At 25.5% G+C, this 27,525-nt stretch overlaps 1 protein-coding gene and 1 long non-coding RNA gene across 5 annotated transcripts in view; both read left to right on the top strand.

Moving 5' to 3' along the window:
- LOC136989358 (uncharacterized) overlaps positions 1-27,525 on the top strand; it is a 315,036-nt gene that overhangs the window by 211,035 nt on the left and 76,476 nt on the right. The gene's annotated exons all lie outside the window — the stretch shown is intronic.
- LOC136989352 (neurotrimin-like) overlaps positions 1-27,525 on the top strand; it is a 92,413-nt gene that overhangs the window by 54,502 nt on the left and 10,386 nt on the right. For both annotated transcript variants that reach the window (XM_067287474.1, XM_067287472.1), the window contains exons 2-6: positions 6,219-6,343; positions 23,744-23,951; positions 24,984-25,139; positions 25,240-25,368; positions 26,582-26,872. In XM_067287474.1, coding sequence (XP_067143575.1) covers positions 6,219-6,343; positions 23,744-23,951; positions 24,984-25,139; positions 25,240-25,368; positions 26,582-26,872 — 909 coding nt within the window. The remainder of the gene's footprint in view (positions 1-6,218; positions 6,344-23,743; positions 23,952-24,983; positions 25,140-25,239; positions 25,369-26,581; positions 26,873-27,525) is intronic.

The following is a 27,525-nucleotide window of genomic DNA, read 5'->3' as shown; positions in this document are numbered from 1 at the left end:
CCATTCACTTCCTAACGATTAAACGTTTCTCTAGAAGCAGTTATGAGCTGATTAAACGAGGTTGACACATTTCTAGAAGTGGCATTTGATAGAATTTCTATTCTTTAAAACGAAAAAAAAAATGAAAGAATTTCTCTAAAATTTGACTTAGAAAACGGAGTTTTTTTGATAATTATTAAAAACACAATCAATTTCATGACATTTCCAGATTATTTATCGTTGTATCGAGGATAAATGACTATAGCAATATAAACGGTATTAGTACCATGACATATACCATACACTAACCAATAAATCCTACAATCCGTAATAGCGTAACATGAAAATCTCTATTAGGATAAATGAAAAAAAATCACTATAACCTATGGAAAATAAATGAGGAAGAAAATCGAAAAAAAAAATATCATTACCGATCGATATTATTACTTATATATATTATTAAAGATGATGCCTATTACTCGCACTTGTAAGAAGTTATATATAAAGAATATATCAATTTTAGTTTAGTAAATAAAGCAAAAATACTCGATTAATTTATTAAATTTTGGTTAGTCAAACTAGTAATTCGGTCAAGTGAATTACAACTTTATTTTATAGACATTTGTTGCAGTTATATTGATTTTAATGTAGCGGATCACATGAACGTTAAATTAATCTTGGTAATTTGAATAAGTACGGCTGTCTGCTTTGCTATTCATGTGTAGAAAGTTGATTATTCGCATTCGAGTAAGCATTTGAGGTCATTGAAAGTGTTTCCTTCAAGAGCGACGAAGCAAGCAATTCCAAGATGACAGCAGAAGAAACCTCTCCAGAGAAAATAATGGAAAACATCAGTACGATAGAAACAGGATATCCCGGGCGTTGTTTTCTATTTAGCTGTTTCAGCTCGCAGGAAATCCGTTGCAGTGAGCGGAATCCCGCTAGCTCAATACCTTTATCATCTGGTTTCACAGAAGTTGACATTCCAATTGTCCAAAGCAAGTGATCATAAGAAGACCGTTGGGAGAATTTCGAAACAGTCTGGCAAAGGAAGATACCGAGACCATTTATAGTTGTGGGATTTTTTCTTGTCATATCTATACTAGGGATATTGGATGAGAGATGAGCGCCATTGCTGAAAAAACCTTAACAATAAATGAAACGTTTCTGAAGATATGTGATTGTCTGTAGTCACATTGCCCTATCGATACTCTACTAAACAACTTTTAACTTCAAAAATCTTATATAAAACAACATATAAGCTTAAAAAATTAAATATTTTTTTATTAAAAATTATACTTTTAATCTAAATTTTGTTAAATCAAATGGGAAAATCTTAAGAACCATGTCTAACATCTCATCATTATACATTGAATTTTTAAAAAAATTCCAAGACATATCTCTTAAATTTAAACAGTTTTTTTTTTTTACTTATATATTTAGATATAATAGAATATTAATTTTATCTTATTAAATTTTTATTATAGAAAGAAATTTATTCGTGATTTCGTTTAAACGCTTCAAGAACTTGGCATTGATCTATTTGTTACTTCATATCTTAGATCTATATCAAGTAACTTCTGATATCAATAAATGTTAGAGATTATCATGATATAAATCTATATATAAAAAATATTCTATATATAAAATATTTTTAAAAAATCATTTAATTATCTTAAAACCAAAAAAAATCGTATGTATTTTTTAAAATTTATTTTTAACTTAATAAAATATACCATCGAAAATTTCAATTTTTATTAATTTTTATTAAACTTTTGATCATATTTATCACGATAATCTCTAACTGCAATAAATTTTTACGCTAAATTTATCATTTTGATTAAAGTTATCAAGTAAAATCATTAAAATAATTATTTTTTAAAATCTTTAAATTTTTATATTACATTTTTATATTAAGAAACGTTACCTTATTACGCCTACTTAAAATAATAAGTAAATTTATTATAATTAAAATAATAATTTAATTTTAAATAAAAAAAATAATTTATTAATATTTTTTAAAATATATTTAAACGTGTTACAAGAATAATAAACAACTTAAAACTATTTTAACAATGCGAATGAGCTTGTTATTGTTTTTTACTTGAAGTTGTTAATTTAGTTTTGTACTTAAACAATTTTTTATTTTTATCTTTATATCTTAACCCGAAGGCTTGAAACTAAGATTAAGACATAAACAATACAATTCTTGTAAGACAGGAATTAAAAAATAAGCCGATAAAAACTAACTAATTAAAACTAATAAAATTTACTATTTTTATAAGACGTTTAAGCGAACAGAAAACAATCTTCGTGTTTTATAATTAACTTAAATGTTAATTTAATCTTTTTTTTTAAACATTCCTCTTCACTTACTTTCACTCTTCAAAAATTAATTTAATCCCGTTCTTATGATTTTTCTTGACACTCCTTTTGAGTTTATGGATGCAAAGGAGGGAGGATGCTGCACACACATCTTTTAGTTTACACGTGAAGAAAATATTTTTTACTTTATCCTACAAAAAACTAACTAACTGTGAACTATAATATATACCGTATATATTCATATAGTTTCAGAAAAAAATGTATAAAAAAGAAGAAAAAAATTGAAATATATCTTTCCGAAACAGTGGAATCATTGCAAAATGTGACAAAGTTTATTGATGTAAAGATATTGGAAAGAATAATAATTCAAGGGAATATAGGGATGCATTTCCGTATATCACATTGAAAATGGTGATATATGGAAATCAAAGTTAGATCTGGCGTATAAAAAAAAAGTAGAAGAAAAGATATATTGATAAGAAAAAATAGCATCATTTTTTAAAGAGAAATGGGGGATGAAAAAACTATTTATGCGCGAATAAATACTATAAATATATAAAAATATAGATCTATAATTTTATAACTAATATTTAAAAAAATCTATTCTTATCCTAAATCGTTAACATTATTACAATTTTGACATTTAAATATCGTTACGTTGATTGATTATATGACATTCCAGTTTAAAATTATCCATAAATTATTATTACTATTATTATTACGATCCAATCAAATTTCTCGTTATATATTCAGTTTATAAATTAATTATAAAGTTATATATTTTTTTTTAATTTTACTTTTGGGAATAGGTAATTGTAATTTAGTTAATTAATACATTTAAGAAATAATAATTATTTTTTAAAGATATTTTTTATTATTTTTAAATGATTTCGGTGTATTTATGTAATATTTAGATTTTTTTTCTAAAATATTTTCGAAAGTATTGTATTATACAATACAATACTTTTACAATACAATACAAAATTATCATCATTTATACAAATGATGATAATTTTTATTTGGAAAGATGTTTTAAAATATTATACTGTAGGCCTATAATATATAACGTGAGAAATAATATTCCCTAAATATCAGGTTATATTTATGAAAAATATACTATTGTTTGGCAGTTTAGACTTTTATATTTTGATACTCTTTTCTTGTTTATATGTTAATAAGATGCGATATTTTATATTATTAATTAACTTAAACACGATTCCTGTACCGTTAATCTTGCACAGAATATTGTAAAAGTATTGCATTATACAATACAATACTTTTACAATACAATACAAAATTATCATCATTTATACAAATGATGATAATTTTTATTTGGAAAGATGTTTTAAAATATTATACTGTAGGCCTATAATATATAACGTGAGAAATAATATTCCCTAAATATCAGGTTATATTTATGAAAAATATACCCTAATATTTAAGCAATGTTTTCTATAAATGATTAGGGAATTTTTTTGTTTAAGAAAATTTTCACAGATAACAAGAAAACGATTTTAAAAATTCCCTAAATTTCCCGATAATAGGGGAAAAAATTACATTTTAACATTATTAATATTTTTCTGGAATTAAGAAAATTAGTAGGATTCGTCGAAATTTTATATTTTTTTCTTTATAATAAAAATTTTTTTTGAAATTTCCTTAAATATTTTAAAATATGAAAAACTTGCTATTGTTTGGCAGTTTAGACTTTTATATTTTGATACTCTTTTCTTGTTTATATGTTAATAAGATGCGATATTTTATATTATTAATTAACTTAAACACGATTCCTGTATCGTTAATCTTGCACAGACACGAGTTTGTGTTGGTTAAATTTGCATGAACACGTTTTGGAAGGAATTTCAAATAAATCTAATGTTTTACATAAAATATTTTTTGTTTTCATACGTTTTTTACAGAATAAATATTTTTATTTTCTCTTGTAAAAGCTTATTGTTATCTTACAAAAGCAAATTAAGAATGATAAAACTGTAAACAAATGAGTTCTTACTACAAAAAGCCATCAGATAAACATACTTACACCTTTACTTTAATGTTTATTCAGTATTTTAATCGACAAGAAGATAACTACATTAATAATTTGTAAGGTTTTTTATACTTTAAAAATCTTTATAACATAACATTTAATGCTTTATAATATCTTCTAAGTGCTAAAGTAAACTGGAATCATCACTGCTTTCAAAATTAATAGATAAAAATATCTAAAAGGGGGAGAAAATCGATTTGGCTTTTACTAGTTTTGGTTGGAGCTCTTTTCTCACTTGAGACACCACGCACGCACACACACACTCTCTCTCCTCTTGCAAGTTGATGTCGTATCAATTGATCAATATATCCCAGATTGATGGGGCGTGATGCTTAATGACACTTTCACAATATGATCCTACACACACCATCGCTGTTGTCCTTTAGATGCCGTTTGTCAACATTCCTTGACAATTTGGCTACTGTCATGGTTCGTATACTACCCGATAATGGTTGGGCTTTGCAACGTTGTTATTTCTTCAACGATTTTTCTATATAAATGTTCGTAAAGTGAAGAAAGAACATATTTCTATACCTTCAAAATATCGTTTCACTGTCGACATATGGTGTGATTTTTTCCAGAATATATAGTTTTTTGAAAATTTATTTTATATATTTAAATACACGATACTGAAATGTTGTTGAAATTTTGCTTTATCTTATAGTTTATTATTTAGAAGAAAAAAAATTCTTTTTACGGTTATTTAGAATATTTAGTAAGTTATTTTATAGCACGAACTAGTTTTGAGCAAGCTAAATATAAAATATATTCGAGAAAAATAGTAGAATTTATAGTAAGATATATTTAAAAACATTTATTGTCCTCTGCATTATAAATAAGATAGAAAGAATAAGAGATGGAACGATGATTGGTTGTAGATAAGATTACTTTAATGACATTGGCTGATGAAATTGAAAGAGGAGGAGTTACGCCTGCTTGAATCTGTTTGCTTTCTTTAGCCTTATTAGATTAAAGAAAACGAAACAGGTTGCGAGATTTAATTATTATTAAATCATTATTGAATCTCTCAACCTTATTTTTTTTTTTATAAGGACTGCCTACAAATAACATTTTTTCCGCTTAATTTGATTTCTTATCACTTTTTGAAGTCATTATATTAGAGTTTCTCTCATATCTTACGCTTTGTAGTGAAAAGTTCTATGGAATTTTTTCAACATTACTTTATCTACGAATAAATATAATAAAAGCCTTATAAAAAATTAAATATATTATAACTTAAAAAATGATAAAAGAGATAGAATTAATCAAAAAGTACTGTATTTTTGAAACGCGTTCTAAATTCTATCTCTTCTTGAATTCATGATTTATATTTTATAATATAAACAACAGAGCTTTTCCTTCATATACTATACGCTTCAACATATAATTTATATATATTTCGTATCAATTATTCAACTGTAAGAAAATTATCTCTTAAATGCGTATTGACTGATACTTGTATTTAAGGAAATGTTTTATCACAATTACCATTTTATAAATAATTCATTCTATAACTTATTCTTTATTCGAAATTATATTTTCTATCCTCATCTTATTTACTCACGTTCATTTAAAATAATAAAATATACATGAGATAAACTACTTTAGACTTCATAATAGAATATTATATACTTAAGTCAAGCACAGAATATCCTCCAGTAAATCATTTTCAGAACCTAAATGACGTTCACTTTAGTCTACTAATGAGCATTTATATGACATTTTATAAGTATAATTCTTCAAATAAGCTGCTCAAACATCTTATATACTTGTAAAATATTGCCTATAAGTGATGTAAATATGCACTCAAACTTCTGTTCCTCCTTCAGCTAAAATTTATTCTCCGTTTTCTTTTTTTATTCTATAGGCATATCAACCAAAGTAGAGACTCCAGCAGAACCAGTGTTTGCAGAACCGATCCCAAATGTAACCGTTTCAGCAGGACGTCAAGTTAGCATTCCGTGTGTTGTGGATAACCTGGGAAGTTATAGGGTAAGCCTCAATTTAATGTCTCAGAGAGAGAACAATAGTTGCCTAAAGATAATCTAATAGCCATAATTCGATATATTGTTCCGAACACGTTGCAATAATCCAATTTTCGGGGTCCGTTCGTCAAAGATGGAGACTCTATTGTTATTTCGGTCTTCTATCCATTATTGTTAATTGACCTCATAAATGGATTGTGTCTTTTCACCAAGAAAAGCTCGTGTTAAGTCAATGTTTGTTCATTTGATTTGACTATTGTTATCAAGATACTGAATCACTCTTGCATACTTATATTAAATCAAATTCTTTTATAATGATTCGACTTGATCGGGGTGATAACAAAGTTCTGAATTCTGTCTTACTACAGAGAAAAGAATCTACTCTCAATGTAACATTTATGTCCCTATTGTCAAGAGTAATTTCCCAAAAGAATTGCTATTCTAAACGTATGTGAAATTTCCTTCCTTTCATCCCCATTGACTAAAAAACAAAAAAGTTACATAAAGTCCTGCAATAACTGTTTTAGATAGTTAAATAATGTATTTTAATCCTTAAAAATATATTAACTATAGGAACACAGACTCAAGTTTGTCATAAATCCTGTAATTATTAAATAAATAAACTAAATAAAAGCTTAATATTTACATAAATATATATATATATGTTAAGTAGATTAATGTTAAAACCTTCATATTAGCTTCCTACAACAGAATTTTGATAAAAAGTTTATGTAATATTTAGTTTATAAAAAATCAATTTATATAAATATATAATAAAGAGGCCTTGCAATGTCCGAAAGAAAAGTAGACTTAATTAGGACAAACATTAACATTAAAATCATGTTAAAAGTTTGGTTATTTTAGGCCAACTCAAATGAACAACGTTAATTTAATAATGCATTAAGCTTAAATTATCACAATCTAAAAGGGATGAATGAAATCCTGCTGGCCTATATTTTCTACAGGATCCTAAAGAATAATTCTGAAAAATTTAGTATAGATCGGTTAGAAATGTATAGGGAACAAACAAATAGACAGATAAACAATCATTCTATTTTATAAACTTATATATATAATTACTATTTTCAATTTATAAAGATGTCCTTATAAATCATTTTTCTACAAAAGTTTCATATTATTTTATGAAGATAATTACAAAAATTACTCATAAGAAAAATTTAATAATATTTTTTATAAATTGAATAACTTAAATAATAATAATAATATTTCTTTTTATAGATTTTATTTTATAGAAATTTTTTCAGTTGAAAAACATATATAAATGATAGTTTTCGAGTTTTGATAAATAGCATAGCTTTGACTTTTGATAATAGAGCATGATCGTTTCCAGTTTTATAAAATATTAGTTCAATGATCGATTTATAAAATATTGTCTCAAGCATTGGTTTTTATTGAAATAAAAATAAATATGATAAATCTCTAAAAATAAATAAAAAATAAATAAAATCGTGGATAAATAAAGTTACTTAACATTATATTATTGTAGATTTAAAAATTATGGAAGATGACTTTATTAGTTTTTATATAAAACTAACATAAATATTTTAGTGTTTACGTAGTCCTCTGCCAAATATTCAAGGCAAATATCAATAATAAAGACAAATTAGAAAAATGGATGTGTTTACTAACGATGGAATGTTTTGTAATATACGGAAGTAGGTGTAGAAGGTAGGAACTATACAGAAGTAGGCGTAGGATGTATACAAAAGTAGTCGAAAGAGGTAGGATGTAAACAGAAATAGGAATAAGACGTAGGCAGTACTGTATACAAAAGTAGGCGAAGGAAATAGGATGTAAACAGAAGTAGGCGTAAGAAGTAGGCAGTTCTGTATACAGAAGTAGTCGAAGGAGGTAGGATGTAAACAGAAGTAGGTGTAAGAAGTAGGTTGTATAGAGAAGTAGGCGAGAAAGATAAGAAGTATGTATATACAGTATTGGAAAAGTAGGCGTTAATTCTAAATTCTAATCTGATAAATGTTTTAGTAATGATTAACCATGTTTTATTCTTTATATTATAATTAATTTTAAGAAGATTATTTTGCTTATATAAACATTTTAACTCGATTTTTATCATCACTCTTATCTTCCTATCAATTGATTTGTAGTAGGCTACTAAACACCAACTCTAAATGTCATTCTATAAAACTATTGATCAAATATTTAGTTTACGACACATTAGATATTAGTATTGTGTGATATGCTTACGTTTATATGAAAATGTCAGCAAAATTTTAATACGCGAGCTACTCCTTTAGCTCTAAACGGCGACACCTCAAGAAAACATTATAAAATTTTGGAAGGTAAGTTTACGAAACACCTAACATAAAGCCAATTTAACTTTCTTGTGATTTACTTTTACATACACATAAACTTCAATGTTTATTTCCATATCTTTCATCTTAAAAATAGAAAACACTTCTGCACAACAAACAATATCAAAGATAAATTTTCAAAATACTTGCAAAAAAAGTACTCATTTAATTAATTATAATTTAATTGAGTTAATATAATTATGATTTAAAAAATTTTAATTCTTTTAAACACCGTAATTTTCTGGATGGTTCGCTAAATTATGTAGTGATGTTTCTATCAAGTAATGAATGAGCTGCTAGTAATGTACTGCTATAATTAACCTAATCAATACTTTTCCGTCGGTATAGATGGTTTAATGTTTTAAGAAAATTTCGAAAAGGAGGCGATAGACAGAAGTTCCTTTTGTGGTAAGCGAAAACTAACGATGCATGTGACTTGGTTTTCACAGTAAAGCTAATTACCCACTATTGGATACCAGTAATTTTCTGTTGAACTAAAACTGACATTGAACGTTTCTTTGGGGTTAATCACGTCAAACATTAGACTAAATTACCGAGAAATCGATGGTCCATCAAGTGTAGAAAGATATTCCATTAGAATTATAAAAGTGTTTACATAATGATATTGAGAGACAGGTGCGAAAGACATCTTTCCCTATACTTAATGATGGTCTTTCTTATGGCAACAAGTTATGAGCAGTTAATAAGATCTTTTAAATGTCAATAGAATTTTATGGTTTAATAAATACGCATACAGCTTGAAAATTTTTGTTTAAAAAAAAAAGGTGAGAAACAGTTTCCTTTTTTTAATTAAAGTGTTACATACGAAAATTTTTCTTGGAGCTTTAATTTATTTCATGTAAATTTATGCTCGTTTTATCTTTTAATGTATCTTTTTTATTCTATTAACTTTCATTAATTTTTTACTTGTTTTTTTAAATACATTTTGATGTTATTTTCCAACTTTTCTTTCTTCTCAACTTAAAATCTTTGCATTCTTCTACTCTATTTTCAAAGCTTAGAAGCATCTTTTGCATTTAGTTTTCCTTTTATTTTCTTTTATATTCTACAACTCTTAACTTTCATGTTCTCATTTTCTATTATGCAATTTAGTTCATTTTTTTCCTAAACGTCTTTTTCTTCAATTATCTTTTATCTTTCAATGAATAAATTTTTACAAAGTTTAACGTTACATTTAAAAATAATAATAATAATAAAATATTAAATAATAATAAATATAACTTTTTATTACTATTAAAATTTTAAAATTTAAACATTTACTTAAAATTATCTTTACTTTTTTTTAACCTTTTATGCATTTATCAGTTCAGTAAAAGTATTAAATCCATTTATGTCTCGCATAGAAGGAAAAAATCAATATAAAAAATGTTCAAAACTAAAATAAAGAACTAAGAAACAAGTAATTTAATCTCATAAAAATCTACTTTGGCAACAAGTCTTTATAATAATAGCACTTTCAATTTAATACAACATATCTATATGTGTATATATGTATATATACAGACAGAAAAACATAAATAAAATAAAATAAATTCTCTTGTTTTTGATCGAATGAGCGCATAAAAGTCCAATTTAATTTAAGACAAAGGAAAAATGTATATAATCTCATCTCTTAATATAATTTATAATCCTATAAACAGCTGTTAAATTCGATTATTTTTTGGATAAAATAATGGAAAGAGGAAAAATATTAAATATTTTGTTGCTCTTTTTATATAGGAAGCACATTTCTTTATATCGAAATAAAATATAATTTGTAATAATCTATAAATTTTCTAAAGAAAAAAAAATTAAACTTCCATTTTTAAAACTCTCGGTAAAATGGGTCGTACGGTTCTTTAATATCGAATAAAATTATTATTTTTTAAATTGTAAGAAGAAAGAATGTCATTAAATGAATATTTATAGAGTAAAGGAAAATGTAAATTTAAAATTAATAGAATTAAAAAGGAAATACAACTTAAACTATTACTACAAATAATATTTTTATATGTACTGTACAGTACTGTACAGTACTTTAGATGCGATCGATACTCGAAAAATCTGATCAAAATATAAGATTAATCTCTATAAAATCTCTTAATATCAGCTTAACATGATTTATTTTAAGCAATTTTTATATATAATCAAACCTCTGAATAATGGCCACTGAGAGGAACGTAAAAAAAAAAGACATTTTTGGAGGGTGGCTTTTATTGGAGATTGGACTTTACGTACATATATTTTTTTTATTTGATAATTATAGAGTATAGTTTCCGTTTAATAAATACAGAAATTTTCTTGATTTTCCAAAGAAATATTCTGTAGAAAATTGAAGAAATATACTCATATTTTATTTATTCAAAAGAATGTGTTATTTGTAAACTGTATTATGCATTATTTCTGATTTTCGTTTTATTTTTAAAAAAATAAAAATTCTGTAGCCTGTTTTTTTATTTTTTATTCAAAAGTTTTTCTATAAGTCTATATAACAACAATCCTACATTATTCTTTCTGTAAATATATTTATTCAGGAATGAAACATATATATATATATATATATAATATATAAAAAGCTAATTAATTAATTAATTATAACTATAAATAAATAAATATATTTTTTTCGTTTTAAAAACATTTATTTACAAACTACAAAATGGATTCTATATATTAATGTTATCTGCATTAAATTAGTTTCCAAGAAATAATTAAGACATCTTTTGTTACAAAGTTATTTTAATTAAAAGTTTGTTAGAAAAGGTTATTTTACCTTAATTATTGTTTAGAAATTATATCGTTTTAATTATATAAGTAAACAAAATCGATAATTTATACAGATTAAAATTAAAATATAATGTTTTATAGAGTGATAAGATATGATTTTTCTAGTAGTAATTGGGAAGTGAGTCATAAGTTGGGTTGACATTTATGGTTGTCTGTCGTTCTCTCTCTCTCTCTCTCTATATATATATATATATATATATATATATATATATAGGTCTATATATATATATATAGGAGTAAGGATTGTATCGGGAATTGAGATGTCAACGTTTAATCTCATCGGACAGAGATCTGTTCAGAGCCTCAAAGCGGATATCTATTGAACAAATAGTAAATAGGTTAGAAGGTAAATGCCTTACTGTTTTCTCAAGAGATACAACTAAATTAATGAGCGTTATTCAATAATGTACTTACATAAATCGCCTGGTGTATACAAACGTACATAATTCTTGTAATTTCTAATTATTATAAGTATAATTTTTATTAAACACTCCCCTAATATATTCTTAGTAATGAGAATTTATAATTACTTTGAGATAATTTCCATCACTTGTACCGCGTATACATGCCCGTTAACGTTAAAACTTCGGCCATTTTATTAACATTTATTATTTAAAAATATATATTTAATGCGTTAAATTTATTGCATCTTGTAAACTTCAGCGCAATGTTATTAAAAATTCTATTATACAACAATAATTATAACTTTAAATTACCTACTTACGGTTGTGGTTTTTTTTTGGTATGTAATTAGATTAAAATTTCAAATATTGCTGTGTTTTTTATATATTATTTATTCAAGAAAACAATAAGAGAGGTAAAAAACCTGTCGCACTTAATATCCATAAAATGTCGATGCAGACAACTTGACGCAATAAAAAAATAAATATTTTTACCATCAAAAAAATAGGCAAGTTTTCCTTTGTCTTAATGTTTAATTTAAAATTTTAATGAATGATTACTAACATTTCTTTATACACTAAGTTCTGATTTCAAGACAAAGTGTCACAGATGTGTGAAAAGATATAGAAAGCAATAACGTCGAAACTTGATGTTGTTCAAGTATGAAATGACTCTTTCTAACAGCCAACATCAAATATAATCTATACAAACAGTAAAAAATTCTTTACATTTTCCTTTACTACAGAATATATACTATCGAAGTTTTTTCTCTTTATTCATGCAGTTTCGTTTTCAGACTGAACGAATGTGTTTGTTCAAATGGAATTTGAAGAGTGTCTATCTTTCAGTGACTACGCTTAATGTTGTACTTTGAGTAAAAATCGATATCTAAACAGAACAAAACTTACTCGCCATTGTTTATTCCGTTTTCTGATATTTTGACATGGCAAAATGAAGTGTATAGTAAATATCAAAATATCTTTGTGATGACGAGTATTTTTTTATTTACTTTTTTATTTATTATATTCCACATTTGTTTTGAACAAGTGAAGAAAAATGCTTTTAAAAGTCATATATTTGAATTATGCATCATTACATTTGCAAGGATTTTTATCAATATTTTATCACTTTTTTTCCACTTTAAAAAATAACTTATCGTCTTCTTTAAAATGAATTAAGTCTATCTCGTTATATAATTTATTAATTTAAAGGTTTTTATATATATTTTATTTATAATTAATTATATTTTTAATATACTTAAACATATTTCTAATCAATCAAAAAATTTCAATAACGTTTGATCCATCTTCGTATCAGAATGTTCTTGATCCCTTCTTAAAAGATTTTCTCTTTTATCTAGAAGGGAATCGATCATAAAATACATATAATATAATAACAGCTATTCCATATTGTTTAAGTTCGAAGATTAAAACAGGGAAGAGAAAATAAAATATAAGATTTCGATAACGTATATCAATCTAGTCCTGTATAAATAAAAATAGGATCATATATTTATTTATATATATATGATATTAGGATATAGATCTGAAAATTATATTTTTTGAGTATATCTCGTCACGTCTTATTTATTTTTATTGAAATGAAGATGAAAAATTATCTGTTCACTAGTATATGTATATATACTTTTTCTTGTTAGAAAGAAACCTTCTTCTAAATCTCAATTTATCACACACAATCAGGAATCAGACACTTGACTAATGGTTTAAACAATTGAACTTTGCCAGTTAAGCTCTTAGAATAAATATGTTGAAGAGCTTAAGCGGGAGAAAAGGGAAAAAAATTCGAAAAAGATCAATCAAGTAAATGTAGCTTTCCACACGATAATGTCAACAAAAGACAATGTCAATAATTTCAATTTAGGAATCAATGATCTTTTGTGAAAAGAAGAAAACTTTCATTTAATCAGGCATACTAATCATTCAGTTGATTAGTCATTTAACAGACACAAGTTCGATAGTCAACTCTCTAACTCTACATTCCGCTTCATTATGCTAAAAGAGGCTGTTGGACAGGAGAAAGTGCTATGTTTGCTAAGTACTCCAAGTCATGCCATTTAGTTTCCAATTACTTTCCAAGCATAAATCTGACAATTTTCATCTTGTTAAACTAAGATGAAAGGTTTATTTTTCAATCATTTCTCCTATGTTATAGCATCCAATTCAATGTATCTCATCGACAATATATCCAAAATTTTCAAGTATCCACGCTCGACGGTAGCAAAGTTTTATCATCTCTACTACGTCTAAGAAAAGGAAATGTTTTTATTTTATATTTTTTATAAATTTATTAATTACATTTTAGCAATATAACTTATTTAATGTAATTTTATTGACTTTATATATATATATATTATAGTTCTAACATATATAGGCTATCACGTCTCTCATAAAGAAACGTGATAAAGACTTACACTATAAAGAAATTTCCAAAAAGTTTATCGCGGGGAATAAAACATGATGTAAGAGATCTAAAAAATATTTAAAGAGGGAAAAATATGTATTTTTAACACAATTTTTCATATTTATTCAAAATTATATATTAAAATCGTTCATTAATTAAGTCTTAAAATCTATGATTTCTTATATAAATAAAAATTTGAATTTTTATCTTAAAATATTAAACATTTAAATTTTTAAACAGTAAAAAGGAAGAGGGGAAAAAAGGAATAGTAGTAGTAAGATAAGTTTAATAAATATTTATTAGAATATTTTATTTTATTTTACTTTTTTATTTTTTCATAAAAATTTATAGAATGCAAAATAATATACTATTTAAATTTTAGAATGTTATTGAAAGTACAAAGAAATAAATAAAAGTAAAAAAAATGCATGAAAATATTTCCATAAATTAATTTAATGTAAAAATTTATTAAGTGAAACACATTCTTTTCATAAAAGTACCTATTGTATGGTGACCGTATATCTTTCTATCCAGAATCGTTTCAGGTTGAATGAGTAAGAATACTTCTACCTTCCATTCAATTTTTGCTCCTATTATTCATTTCCTCTTCATTTTATTTTTTTGTATTAGACTATTTACTCTTTTCTCACTCTTCATCGAGTAGCCTACCTCACATTACTTCTTGCATACTCAGAATATTAACTTAAATCTATTCATATCAAGTGATAGGTAAATATACACTTTAAAAAATGAACTATTACATTAAATATTAATTAACTATTTCGAAAATAAATAAAATTTTAGTTTTAAAACAAACGTTTAAACATTCTAATAAATATCGTAATTGTTAAATTAAAAATTAATTAATTATAATAAAGCTTAAATGTAATTACAAATTAACAAATCAAGTTGAATTACATACAATAATTGAAATGTTATTAATTTAAAGGGGAAAGGAAACGAAACTATTCAATTATACCGAAAAGTAATAAATTTTTTTGGTTTTTAATTTACAAAACAAATCAAGCTGTTCGGTTAAAATAAAGAGAAAGAAAGGAGTAAAAAATTCAAGTTCTCAATTTCAAAAACGTAAAATATAGTAACATAAATATTATAAAATTACTTTTGGAATATTCCACTGTTGGCAGATAGAAATAAGATTGGTATTTTCTGTATTCGCCTTTCGGCCTCACACTTTATTGGTCTTTTAACAGCCTGTCTCTCTTCTGCCTTTTCTAACTTCTCCTGTTTTCCTCACTCCCTATTGCTGACGATAAAATTTACGAACGCATGAGACGAACCGTCTCGCACCATAAATGTTGAGTTTTTTTCGTGTCTTGAGTCTCAGACCAGTAACAATGGGAATACGTAAATCATTGTACAGCAGCAAGTGGGATACCCCTATTTCCATCCTACTGACAAAAGCCGGTGATATAACTTCCCATAGTGATGTGACAGGAGTTGAATTCTAAGTGTTCGTGACAAGATTTTTACTGGTCTTCTTCTTTCTTAAAATGGTCATCGTTCAATCGGTAGCAGAAAAGATGACAAAGTAGATAATATCGGATATCTTATCTGCTTTACCTCTAAAACCTTTTAGTGATGATGATGATAACGTTATTTTCTGTTCAATTATATCTTGACTTGGTTGTATAATCTAGGCTTTAGTATATAGATGTTCGTTCAATTTTGCTATGACTAAACCCTGGCGTAAATGGATTGCATCCTTATTCATTACGTTTACATAATTTTAGAAATTAATATATTAATTTATATCATTCGAAATTATGTTAATTTATTAAGCATTCCAATCTACCATAATCACAATTTATACTAATAGATTATGATGCATTATTATATCAATTCAACTACAGCGTAATTAGTTTCTAAATTTTGAAATTACCTGTATATTTAGTTGAAAATTTTGTGACTTTTTTTAACAGAATTTTTGAGAAAATTTTAAAATTTGATTGGTTTGATTTTTATTTTATGCCTGAGAATGTTTACAATAAATTTTCGTTTTAAAATTCGATATTATTAATAATTAAATAATAAAATATGCTAGAAAAGGTTTTAATTAAAATTGGTCGACTGTAATATAAATAAGATATTAAATGCGAAATACTTTAACGAAGATTAATCAATAAATAAATTTATCTTAAAAATGATTGGTTAAGGAAATTGAAATATAAAAACAGTCGTCGGACATTGGTCTATTTTGTTTATCATTACGACCAATCATCGCTTAAAATCTTACGCATTTACGGAAAAATGTCGTCTATGTTGATTAATCTAATTCTATCACCTTCTACGTCTAATTCTTGATAATAATTTATAATATATGTAATATAAATGTGAATTTTAGCAATTAATTTTAAAAAGTATTTTAAAATATTTTAACGAGATAATTTACTTTACACTTATAATAAACTCATTAAGGTACAGTTCAGTAGCCTACAACACAAATTTTATTATCTTTAAACATAACATTTTTCATTATAACAAGGACAAATTTTCCATTTTTATTAATAGAAATTACACAGTTATTAATATTCATTTCTTAATTTATACAAACAACTAACGTGTATTGTATAAATATATATCTTGTAAAAAAAATAAAATAAAAATAAAATGAAGATATGCAGTCGAATTAAAGCAAAGAATATTTATTTCTCTCTTATGACAAAAGAATTATTTTATTTATTACATTCATTAATTACATAACGACGTTGATTAAATAGAGTAGAATGGAAAAATAATCATAATAATAATTTCTAACCGCAATTACTAAGATCTCCTACTCTCGTACAGCAACGAAATTGAATTAATGCATTCTACACGAAACCTACTGGTATATTAAATATGAAGTTTTATTCAAATATGATCGTGTAGAAGAGAGAAAAGTCGATTTGATTAGCTTTGTTGTTGCTACAATACCTTCCTGCCGCAAAGGAGTGACGAAATCTCATTAGACTGAGAACAATATAATTAAATTTTGGATGTATTATTAAAATCTAGATACCCTACAGTACTCGTCTCTACGGGATGTTTTGTACTTTTGTTTCTCACTATTTATATTTTTCTTTATTCATCTCTTAAACATAGAAATGTTTACTTTTATGTTAATAGTCATTTTTGAGAGTAAAAGATGATAATATTTCCATTTTTATGATAATAAAATCTAACTTTAGCATGTTGTTAATATTATTTTTATATCTTGAAAACAAATGTATAGAAAAAAAAAATATATGCTAAATCTATTATTCATATGGCGTGCTATGAACAAATACTTGTACAGAAATAGTAGATTTTATACGTTATATGTTATATTTTTCTTCTTATTCTTTTTTTCGTGTTCTTTTGCGTTATAAAAAACGATACGTGATGACAAAAAAATAATAAAATTAATAATAAATGGGTAAGTATTTTTTTAAATGTTATTCTGATGCTATGACAGAATTATCATCATTTTTTTGGATTTATTTTTAGTGGAGAAAATTTGGTTAGGTGATGTTAAATTCATATTTTAAAAGAATGTTTTAAAATATTTAAAAAATGTTCTTCTTCAAATGTTTAAGTATAGTTAAAGTAAACTTCAAGTGTCTAGAAACACCAAAATATAATAAAATATATTTTTAAAGTGTTCGAGAATACAAAAAAAAAAAAAAAAAAAAAAAAATACATTAATATTCTTCAACTTATTAAATTCTTATGTATAAAATGGAATTGTTTAAAATACTAAAGCCTAATTTTTGTCGTTTAGAAATGTTAACAATATATTCTTATACGTCCAAAAACATTAAAAATATATTTTAAAAGTTTTTAAGATTATAAGAATAATACTTATAAACATTTGAAGGAATATTATTAAATTATTTACATAACATGAACGTGTTTCAAATACTAGAAATCTAATTTTTATTGTTCAGAAATATTAAAAATATATTTTAGACGTTGCAAAATGTTAAAATTATATCTGTAATAATGTTTAGAATGTATAAAATTGTATTTTTTTATATAATTTTGTTAGTTAAAAGTCTGTTTTTAAAAACATTTAAAAGGAAAAATATCTTTAGAAATATTAGAAGTAAATTTCTAAACTTGATCAGAAATACTAAAAAGGTTTAAAAAACTACAAAAAATATATTTTTAAATACTACGAATTTGAAATTATTATCTTTATTAATGTTAAAAATGTTTAAAATTAAAAAATCGTAATAATATTAATAATATGCATTAAAGATGAAGAATTAGTAGAAGTTGAATTCTAAAATTGAATTTAAAAAAAAAAAATGGGATTAAGAAATAAAATAGTTAAAACTTAAAATATGTTTTCAAAAAAATTACTATAAATTTTCAAGAAAAGAATTAACAGACTTATATAAATCCGAAAATTTATTAATTTAAATAAAAAAAAAATAAGATAATAAAAGCAAAGTTAAACATATTAATTAAGTTTTTAGATATAGATTATCTTACTTTAAATGAATAATTTATTGAACATTTTTTAAAAATGGAAAATTAAATAATTCATTGGTGACTTATGTCGTAATAATTTAGAATTCGACTCATTAATTGTGTTTCTCTTAATTAAGCATTCTTTTGTGAATCTCCGTTGTACCGCGTTAATATGTTGACCATGTCAATTGCTTAAAATTGATTAATGGAGTTTGAAATAAAAGAATGCAATTTATTTTTAGAAAAGGACATTCATTAAGTTTACTCTTATTATATAAGTATATATATATATTTATAACTTATAATAGGATGTTTAATGAATGTGAACCTTGTATCAGTTACAGAGTAATATAGTATTTGTTAAAAAACAAATTTTATTTTTGTACTCAATTTCGTTTCAAACTTGAAATTTAATTACTTTAAATTAAAATTTACTTAATTTAATCCTTTTTAAACAAATTTATCTTTTGAAACTATTTAAATTCGAAGAATTTTAGATACAAAATTAATTATTAGTTTTCTTCTATACTTTCCTGTAAACTTATTTTCATACGGTGTTAGAAATTTATAATATTTCATGATTGATAAATTGATGCCTTTCCTAAAATCGTAATAGGGTTACATAAAAAAAGAAATACTATATTTTAAAAAGTCTTTTATAACTTTAGAATAAAAAATAATCTCTTTACATGCAACCAATTTTGCAATTATCGTAAAGTTTGCATCAAAAAATAAATAAGAATAAAAAAGAAATAGGATATTGTATGGACCCATCTTCATTATGCATTTTATTTCATAAATCTTTTATTTTTAAAAAAGGAAAAAATCCGGATTCAGCAATAAAAACTATCGTATTTCTAGACAATAAAACATTTTCTAGTGTCAGCTATCTAATCTTCAATAATAATGAAAGTAAAAAAAAAGTGAAGAAAATACAGAAAAGAATGAAATTACTGTACTTAAGATGAATAATGAACTAATAATTCGTAAATCTGACGTTAACTTTGTACATTGTCATTGTATTAATGCTTACAATATAGTTTTATGTAAGCCATTCCATCTGAATGACTATTGTTTCGTTGTTGATATTACAACATCCTCTCGGCTGCGGTTTTATGATCGGATTGTAATCTTTATACTTTCTCTTGTACTCCGCAGGGAGGACTGAGTAATTAATTTCTGTTCCTTAACACATTGTCCTCTACTTTACATCCGGACAAAGTTTAAAATGGGATGTAGTAAAAGCTGGATGCAAATTTCCTTAAGGAAGAATGACTATTAACAATCTTAATAGTTATTATGGTTATACACTTTCACAGTCTTGTATGGTTTCTATGTGCAAAGAGATGGACCGAAACACGGCATCTTTCGTTTCAAACGAAAATTGGTTTCTTGGGATGTTTCTAAATTGGAAAAATATCTAATCGAATGGAATTGTTTTCTTTCAGATGTTTTGTTTATCCAATTAAAAAATTTTTTCTTCAGTAGAGAGAAACACAAAATTGCAGGATAAGTAAACATTTAAAAATAATAGTTAATTAACTAAGAATTTGGGAAACCGCAAAAGTCTCAAGATTAAATACTTTTTCTATTTTTATTTAAAACGTTCTCAAATACTAATTATTTTACTAATAAAAATCAATAAAAATCTTTCGATTAAAAAATTCAAATTAAAATCTAATCGTTTATTGGTCTAATTAATACAACCAATCAAGTTAAATTTAAATACGACACGCCTTTCTTTAACGTTCTGAAACTGAAAAGATTACTTTTTTAAAAACTTATTGGCCGTATTTAAAAAAAACGTTAACCAATCTAGTTAAAGTAGGCGTGTTAATTTCTTTATTGTCGCTTTTATTCTCAACTTCACATCTCATTAAACGAATTAATTTATACAGATTTTTATGTATTATTATTTTTTTTAATTTATCACGTAAATTTAATATCAAAACTTTATGAATTCTCATTGTAAATGTGCATAATTTAAACAAAGTAAACAAAATAAAGTCCAGCTTTCGGCTATAATAATGTGTGGAATAATTTATATCGATGTTCCACATGCAACAAAAATCGAGAACTATTCTGAAAGAACTTGTAACGTTATTGTGGTTTATTTATTTGACTGAAATCCATTAACGTTGTACTCAACTTTCAGTTAAGGAAAAACTTGGAGAGAATAAATATCTTAAAAATGTTCGCTTCACTAATTTATTATTAAACAAGTTGAATTGGTAATTTGATTAAAGGAAAACGACAGTTTATCGCAATTTTTAAAACTTGTTTTCTTATTTTTCTTATAAAACTTAGAATTGTTTACGAGGATTCGCATTGTGTTTTAGTTAAACGTAGAGGATTAAAAGAGAGAAGTGTATATAAAAAGAAAAAAAAAAAAAAAAAAAACAAATCAAAAGAAACTAGACATAAGTCGAACATCCCAAAACTTCTGTCTAAAAGACCATTACAGTTGACAGACAAGCGAAGTAACGGGACCAAAGTCGAGTTGATGACATTGCCGAGACCTGAAGTCATTTCGTTTGTGCAGTAATGGTAACTTGAAGTAAATCCACTTTAGTTTTTGCCTCTTTTACGTGAACTGATTCGTCAACATCAATCTGGCAGAAATGTTAAAACTCTTAATTCATTTCTAAAGAACATTAAAAAAAAAATATGAATAATATTGAGAGAAGAAAATAGTTTCATAGTTTCCTCCCTCTTTTGAAGTTTTCATGTTTTTATATCAGCCTATATACACATCGTAAATACTTCTTTTTCTATTTCGTAATGAACTGAAATCATAAAGTTACTTAAAATAGATTTATTACCATTTTTTATTATAGAAAATGATGTGGTACAGTACATTAACATCAAGTATGAACTGACTAGGTCTAAATCAAGCAAAAATTAAGCGAGAATACAAATTAATCTCGTGAAGAATCTAAAATATTTTCTATTCTAGAATATATTATTTATAAAATCTAGAATATTTTCTGTTCAAAATTACTTATATAATTTTATTTATTTACATAAATTCGTTTTTAATTTATAATTTAAAAATACCGCGCTGTTCTACGATGCGATTGGTTAAATAAAGTTTAGATGTTTAAAATTGAGAAAGTTTTATTGGTTAATTTTACAGTTTGATTACGAATGATATCACGTGATGTCGCTTCGTACAAACCAATTGAAAATGATGTTTCTGAGGGTTTAGATATTAAATATGTGTAGATATCGCCTACAGGCACTTTAATAAAGACATATATCAATTTTTAAGTGCATTACCGTTTATCAAATTAGCAAAAGAAATTTATTTTTTAAATTACAGTAAGCATTTATACTGTCTTAAATACAAAATATTTTACTTACTTTAATGTATATTTCACTACTAGATATAGATTTTTCTACTTATTTTCAATCATAATATTTTGATAACAGATAGAACAGTTAGCTCGAGGGATGTTATCATAGAAACGATACAATTAATCAAGTTTTGAATTACTATTGATCTTACGTCTCAATTTTAACAATCAGTAACCAAGTTCTAGAGGTAAAATATTCTACTTTCGTATAATTGCACTTATTATAATTGATAAAATCCATAATAAACATTATTAAAACTATAATAACGATTAAATTCTTCTAAAAATAATCTTAATAAAGCAAATACTCATTTGTTAATGTAAAAGTTTGCTACTAATTATAAAATCAACATGAAGTAAATATTCATGACAGCGAGTAAGAGATATAAATACTGTAAATATATCAATTATATTTTAGTTTATATATAGGCCTATATATAAATTTCGGCCTATATAATTAATTAATGTGTCTTTAATTTGGCTGTTTCTATGATTAATTTTATATAAGAACTTTTATACCCTTTAGGCCATTCTACATTTTTTTGTTAGTGTTTCTTCTTCAATTGTTTCTTTGTTTACATATTTTTGATTATTTGCATGGATCATTTCGTTGTTATTCCAAAATTTCTAAGTACTTTTTCCTCGGTTGAACTATTTTATATCGCTACAAAGTTTTTTATCATTTTTTTTATAAAGCATCTTTTCAAATTCAGGAGCCGCAAGATTCTTGTTAATGTTGTATTTCTATTGTTGTTAAACACTTAATCATTTTTACACTTTTCTACCTTTAAATTCTTCTCTTGTAAAATATAATAAACACAATAAATTATCATACAAAAGATAAATAACATTAAAATTTTAAACGACATTATTATTAATTTATCTCTTCATCTTAAACCATTATTAAATGTTATGTATAAAATTCTTTATACACACATGTATATATGTATATCAATTATTCTAATTCTGTTTGAATTACTCTTCTGGTTTTCATTATTTTGACAAATAAACAATGATTTATATTACAAACTCGAACTAAATTGGTCAATAGACATGTTGCAAGTTTAATTACAATCAGTTGGATGAACAGGAAAAAGCAGCGATGCGATGCGTGTGGACCGCAAAACGAAAATTTAATAAAGTGTGACAGAAGATAACTTAGAAAATTATATTAATATTGATCATTGCCGTTACGATGTCACTACTTATACAAGAAACCACAACTTTTACTTTATTATGATTTAAAATGGTTGAAACGTGACGATAAATTCTCTCTTTCTTTCTTCTGGAAACCATTTCTATAAACTCATAATGCAGTAATCTTATCGATTTTATCCGCTATTGAGCATCAGGAACAGAAGGATAGATTCTATCACCTGCTCAGTTAAGATCGATTTTTTATGAACCCAATACTGCAATTTCTATTCTTCGCCTATAAGTTATTTGAAAGGAGAAACGTTGCTGAAATATCGAACTTTTCTCGATATAAAGACATTCTTCGTATAAATTCTCTCTTTCTATATATATATATATATATATATATAAGCCAATATATATTGTATTAAATAACACGTATATATATTATACTTTTTTATATTATTTCTATATTAATATTGGTTATATTGATTTTAAAATTTATGCTAAAATTTGTAGGTGGCTTGGATCCATACAGATAGGTACACTTTACTCACCTTACAGAATCGTGTTATAACTCGAAATTCTCGTTACCGTGTAACACACAATGCACATAGAACATGGTGGCTTCACATTGATGATGTACAAGAACGAGATCGTGGACAGTATATGTGTCAAATTAACACTTCACCTATGAAAAGTCAAGTAGGATATATAGAAGTTGTCGGTGAGTTTCTAATTGTATTTTATTTATTACTCGTTTTTTTCGTAGTTGATTTATTTATTAATTTACAGCAAATAAATTCGGCGTATAAATTACTAGAAGCAAAGTTTTCTCTTTAATAATACGACTTAGGTAGCCTGCTGTCTTATTCTAGTATACAACCAACAGAAAGAGGGAGCGATTAATGCTGTTCTCCTTTCATCACCGAACATAGTGCTTCTTATTTATGTAGTAACCTAACAATCTAATGTACGGGAACCAAGACAGATGGCTCAGTGATCTTTTCATGTTGATGATGGCATCGCTATCTGTAATCTCTAACAACACACTCCGGTAGAAAATGCATTTTGTTTTATTTACACAAATTATTTCATATTTTTCTTAACGTCTTTTGTAATTTGTAAAAATTTTCACGAATGAAAATGTCCTTTACAATATTTTATTTATTCTAGTTACGAATGAAATTAAACTTTATATACGATTTTTTACAACGTTGCAAGCTCGAAAGAGTCTAAAAATTTCAAGTAAAATTACTGCTTTTTTTATGTAAAGAATACGTGTAATAAGAGAAGAAATTCGTTGGCAAATGTTATGGAAAGTTTACTTTTTAAAAATTTATTCGGGCTACAACTCATTAAGCATTAATATGCAATGAACTAAGACTTTTAGAGTATGTAATACCATTTACTTTATCCCACTCTTAACCAGTAGCCCCTTTTACACTCTTCAAAATAGCTTCACCTCGCTGTCAACAGCGAATGCTTCACTCATCCTGCATCGATTGGTAGGAAAGCCTCGGTGGAGTTTAACCCATGCCTAGAAATTTACAATACCATTAAATTGGTATCATGTTGTCAGTTGTGACACGGACAGTAAATCCCTCTAGGCCTATCCCCTTGACAAGTATCGCTGACTACTTCTTGTATCATAGTCAGACTGAAAGACCTCTAGGAGGTCGAAAACCGAGCGTAATGGTGCACTAGCTCCTAAGCCGACTATAAAAGAGACTATTTTTATACTTGTTTTTTGTTGCAGTACCTCCCCAAATTGATGAAATTCTCACCAGTTCTGATTCGGAAGTAAGAGAAGGAGCGGACATGAGTTTAAGATGCGTGGCCGTTGGTTCACCAGAACCAGAAGTTACTTGGAGAAGAGAGGATGGGCAAGAAATTGCATTCGGAAGAAAGAAAGGTGAGTTAACAGACGAGACAAACTAAAGAACCGCTATCCTTTGTTTGCTCTTTTTTTTTCCTAATGGATGATTGGATTTTGTTTTTCTTTCATTTTGTAGTTGCGTCTGTGAAAGGTCCTTACTTGAATGTCACAAAAATCAGCCGTCTTCACATGGGTGCCTATCTATGTATAGCATCTAATGGTGTTCCTACATCCGTTAGCAAACGTATTGTTCTCAGCGTAAATTGTAAGTTTTCTTGTCTCTTATATTTATATAACAAGATGTTTGCAACCTCTCTCTCTTTCTTTTTATTTTTCTATTCCTTTAGATTTCTTTATATATCGTTCTGATTTCTGTTAGTTTACCAAAGTTTTGTATGGTGCCTCTTCAACATTCTCGAAACCTTTGAAATGACGAGATTACTTCAATTTGTGGCTTTATTTTTGTTAGAAGAATAGAAATGTTACCTTTACATTCTTGTTTTTTTCCCCATTCTCTTTGAAAAGTACCCTTTAAGTTTTAGTATGACTTCTATATATATATAACTTTTGTTTATTACCCAACATTTCTTTCATTTTAAGATTTTTATCTTATAATTCTATCACTTTTTTTTATTTATTTAATAGCTTCTAATCTAATTTTCTCAACGTATTAAATTTAATATATTTATATATTTTTAAATATAATATTCAATATTTTCTTCCTTCAGTTCATTTTTATTAGAGGGTGTAACGAAGAAAAATCATTACAAATTTTCATTTTTAACGTAAATATAATTAATTATATTAATATTTTTTCGAAATAAAAAGAATAATTGAATAAATTTGAGCTGTCAAATTTATATTTGACAACTTTCTGCATTGCAGTTTTGTAAATATTGTATCATAAATGTAAATATATTCAAAAGATGTACGAGGTTCACCCTCATACTTCGCAGTAAACACACTTATCGATTATTTATGTTACTTTTACTAAAGTATTTTTATATTTTCTACAGTTTTTTTTATCGAAAAACTATTTGAAACTTAAATACTAATTTTTTAAATATATTTATTAAGTATAAACTTTCAGTATTTTAATCTGAAAAAAATAATCTAAAAACATTTAATTATATAATAACTAAGCTGAAATATTCTTTCGAATTCATAAGAAAATGTTTATTTAACGTTTATTTTATCAATTAATAAGCGAAATTATGACTAAAATTCATTTTATTTTCTGCTAAAAAATATTTTTAATAATAGATAATTTAGGAAGTTACTAGATTACTAAATTACCTAATGGGAGGGGAAAAAATAGAATAAAATATTCTAAAAATAGCAACTTAAGTGGAAAAAATTTGTGAATATTTTTTAAAAATTACTCATTATTGCCTGAAGAAAATTGTCGAAATAGTTATTAGATAACATTTTTTTGTGAGTTTTTTTTTACCGATCTTCTTCCCCCTTTTTTTTACTAGTCCCACCAATGATATGGATACCTAATCAGTTGATAGGAGCTCCCTTAGGAACTGACGTCACTCTAGACTGCAATTTGGAGTCACATCCACGATCTGTGACATACTGGACCAGAGAGGGTGGAGTCATGATCCTTTCTAATGCCAAATATGACAGCATGCTACTACCCACTGGAATTTATAAAGTGCAAATGAAATTAAGGGTGCGAAATCTCCGTCCCGAAGATTTTGGCTCCTATACTTGTGTTGCCAAAAATTCTCTAGGAGAAACGGAAGGAACCATTAGACTTTACGGTAAGTAGTTACGTAAAATTAATGATAAAAATTTAATAAATATGGAAGAAAGGGAGTGGAATAAACGAATAAAATGGCAATAAAATTTAATTATAATCAAGCTTAATAATAATAAACAAAAATTCTGTAAATTAATTAAGGATAAGGACAGAAAAATGAGTAAGTTTGTTTTAAAAATAACGATAATAATAATAAATTAAAAGGAAACACTTTGTTAAATTGAAGACAAATAAATTTCCTTGAAGCAATTAGGAATTAAAGATCCACGTAGTTAATGCAATAAAACTTTAGCTGTCTTCAGGGGAAGACATATATATATAAATATATACAGAATACTAAATTTATCTTGGATTGATATCCAGGAAATCTTGCTAGATTTCCTCCTCCTCTTCAGCTGGAGATCTTTAGGTGAAATGACCTTCCTGTGGCATTGACTGATCATCCAAACATATATTTATTGACTAAAAGAGGAAGAAACGAAGGATACTTTCGTATCGGTTATAAAAATTTATGCATTGAAGTGTAATGATAGAAAAAAATAAAGTATATTTGGATTTAGATTAAATCGACTTTGAATAAAACTAAAATCTTCGATAAAAATAAAATAAAATAAAGTAGACATTTTCATTGCCTGAAGCAGAGTCGAATGTTGC

The sequence above is a fragment of the Centruroides vittatus genome, unplaced genomic scaffold (assembly GCF_030686945.1).
Source record: "Centruroides vittatus isolate TY-2023 unplaced genomic scaffold, ASM3068694v2 scaffold_490, whole genome shotgun sequence".
Taxonomy (NCBI): domain Eukaryota; kingdom Metazoa; phylum Arthropoda; class Arachnida; order Scorpiones; family Buthidae; genus Centruroides; species Centruroides vittatus.
Note: the sequence above shows the minus strand (reverse complement) of the source record. Positions and strands in the feature narration are given on the sequence as shown.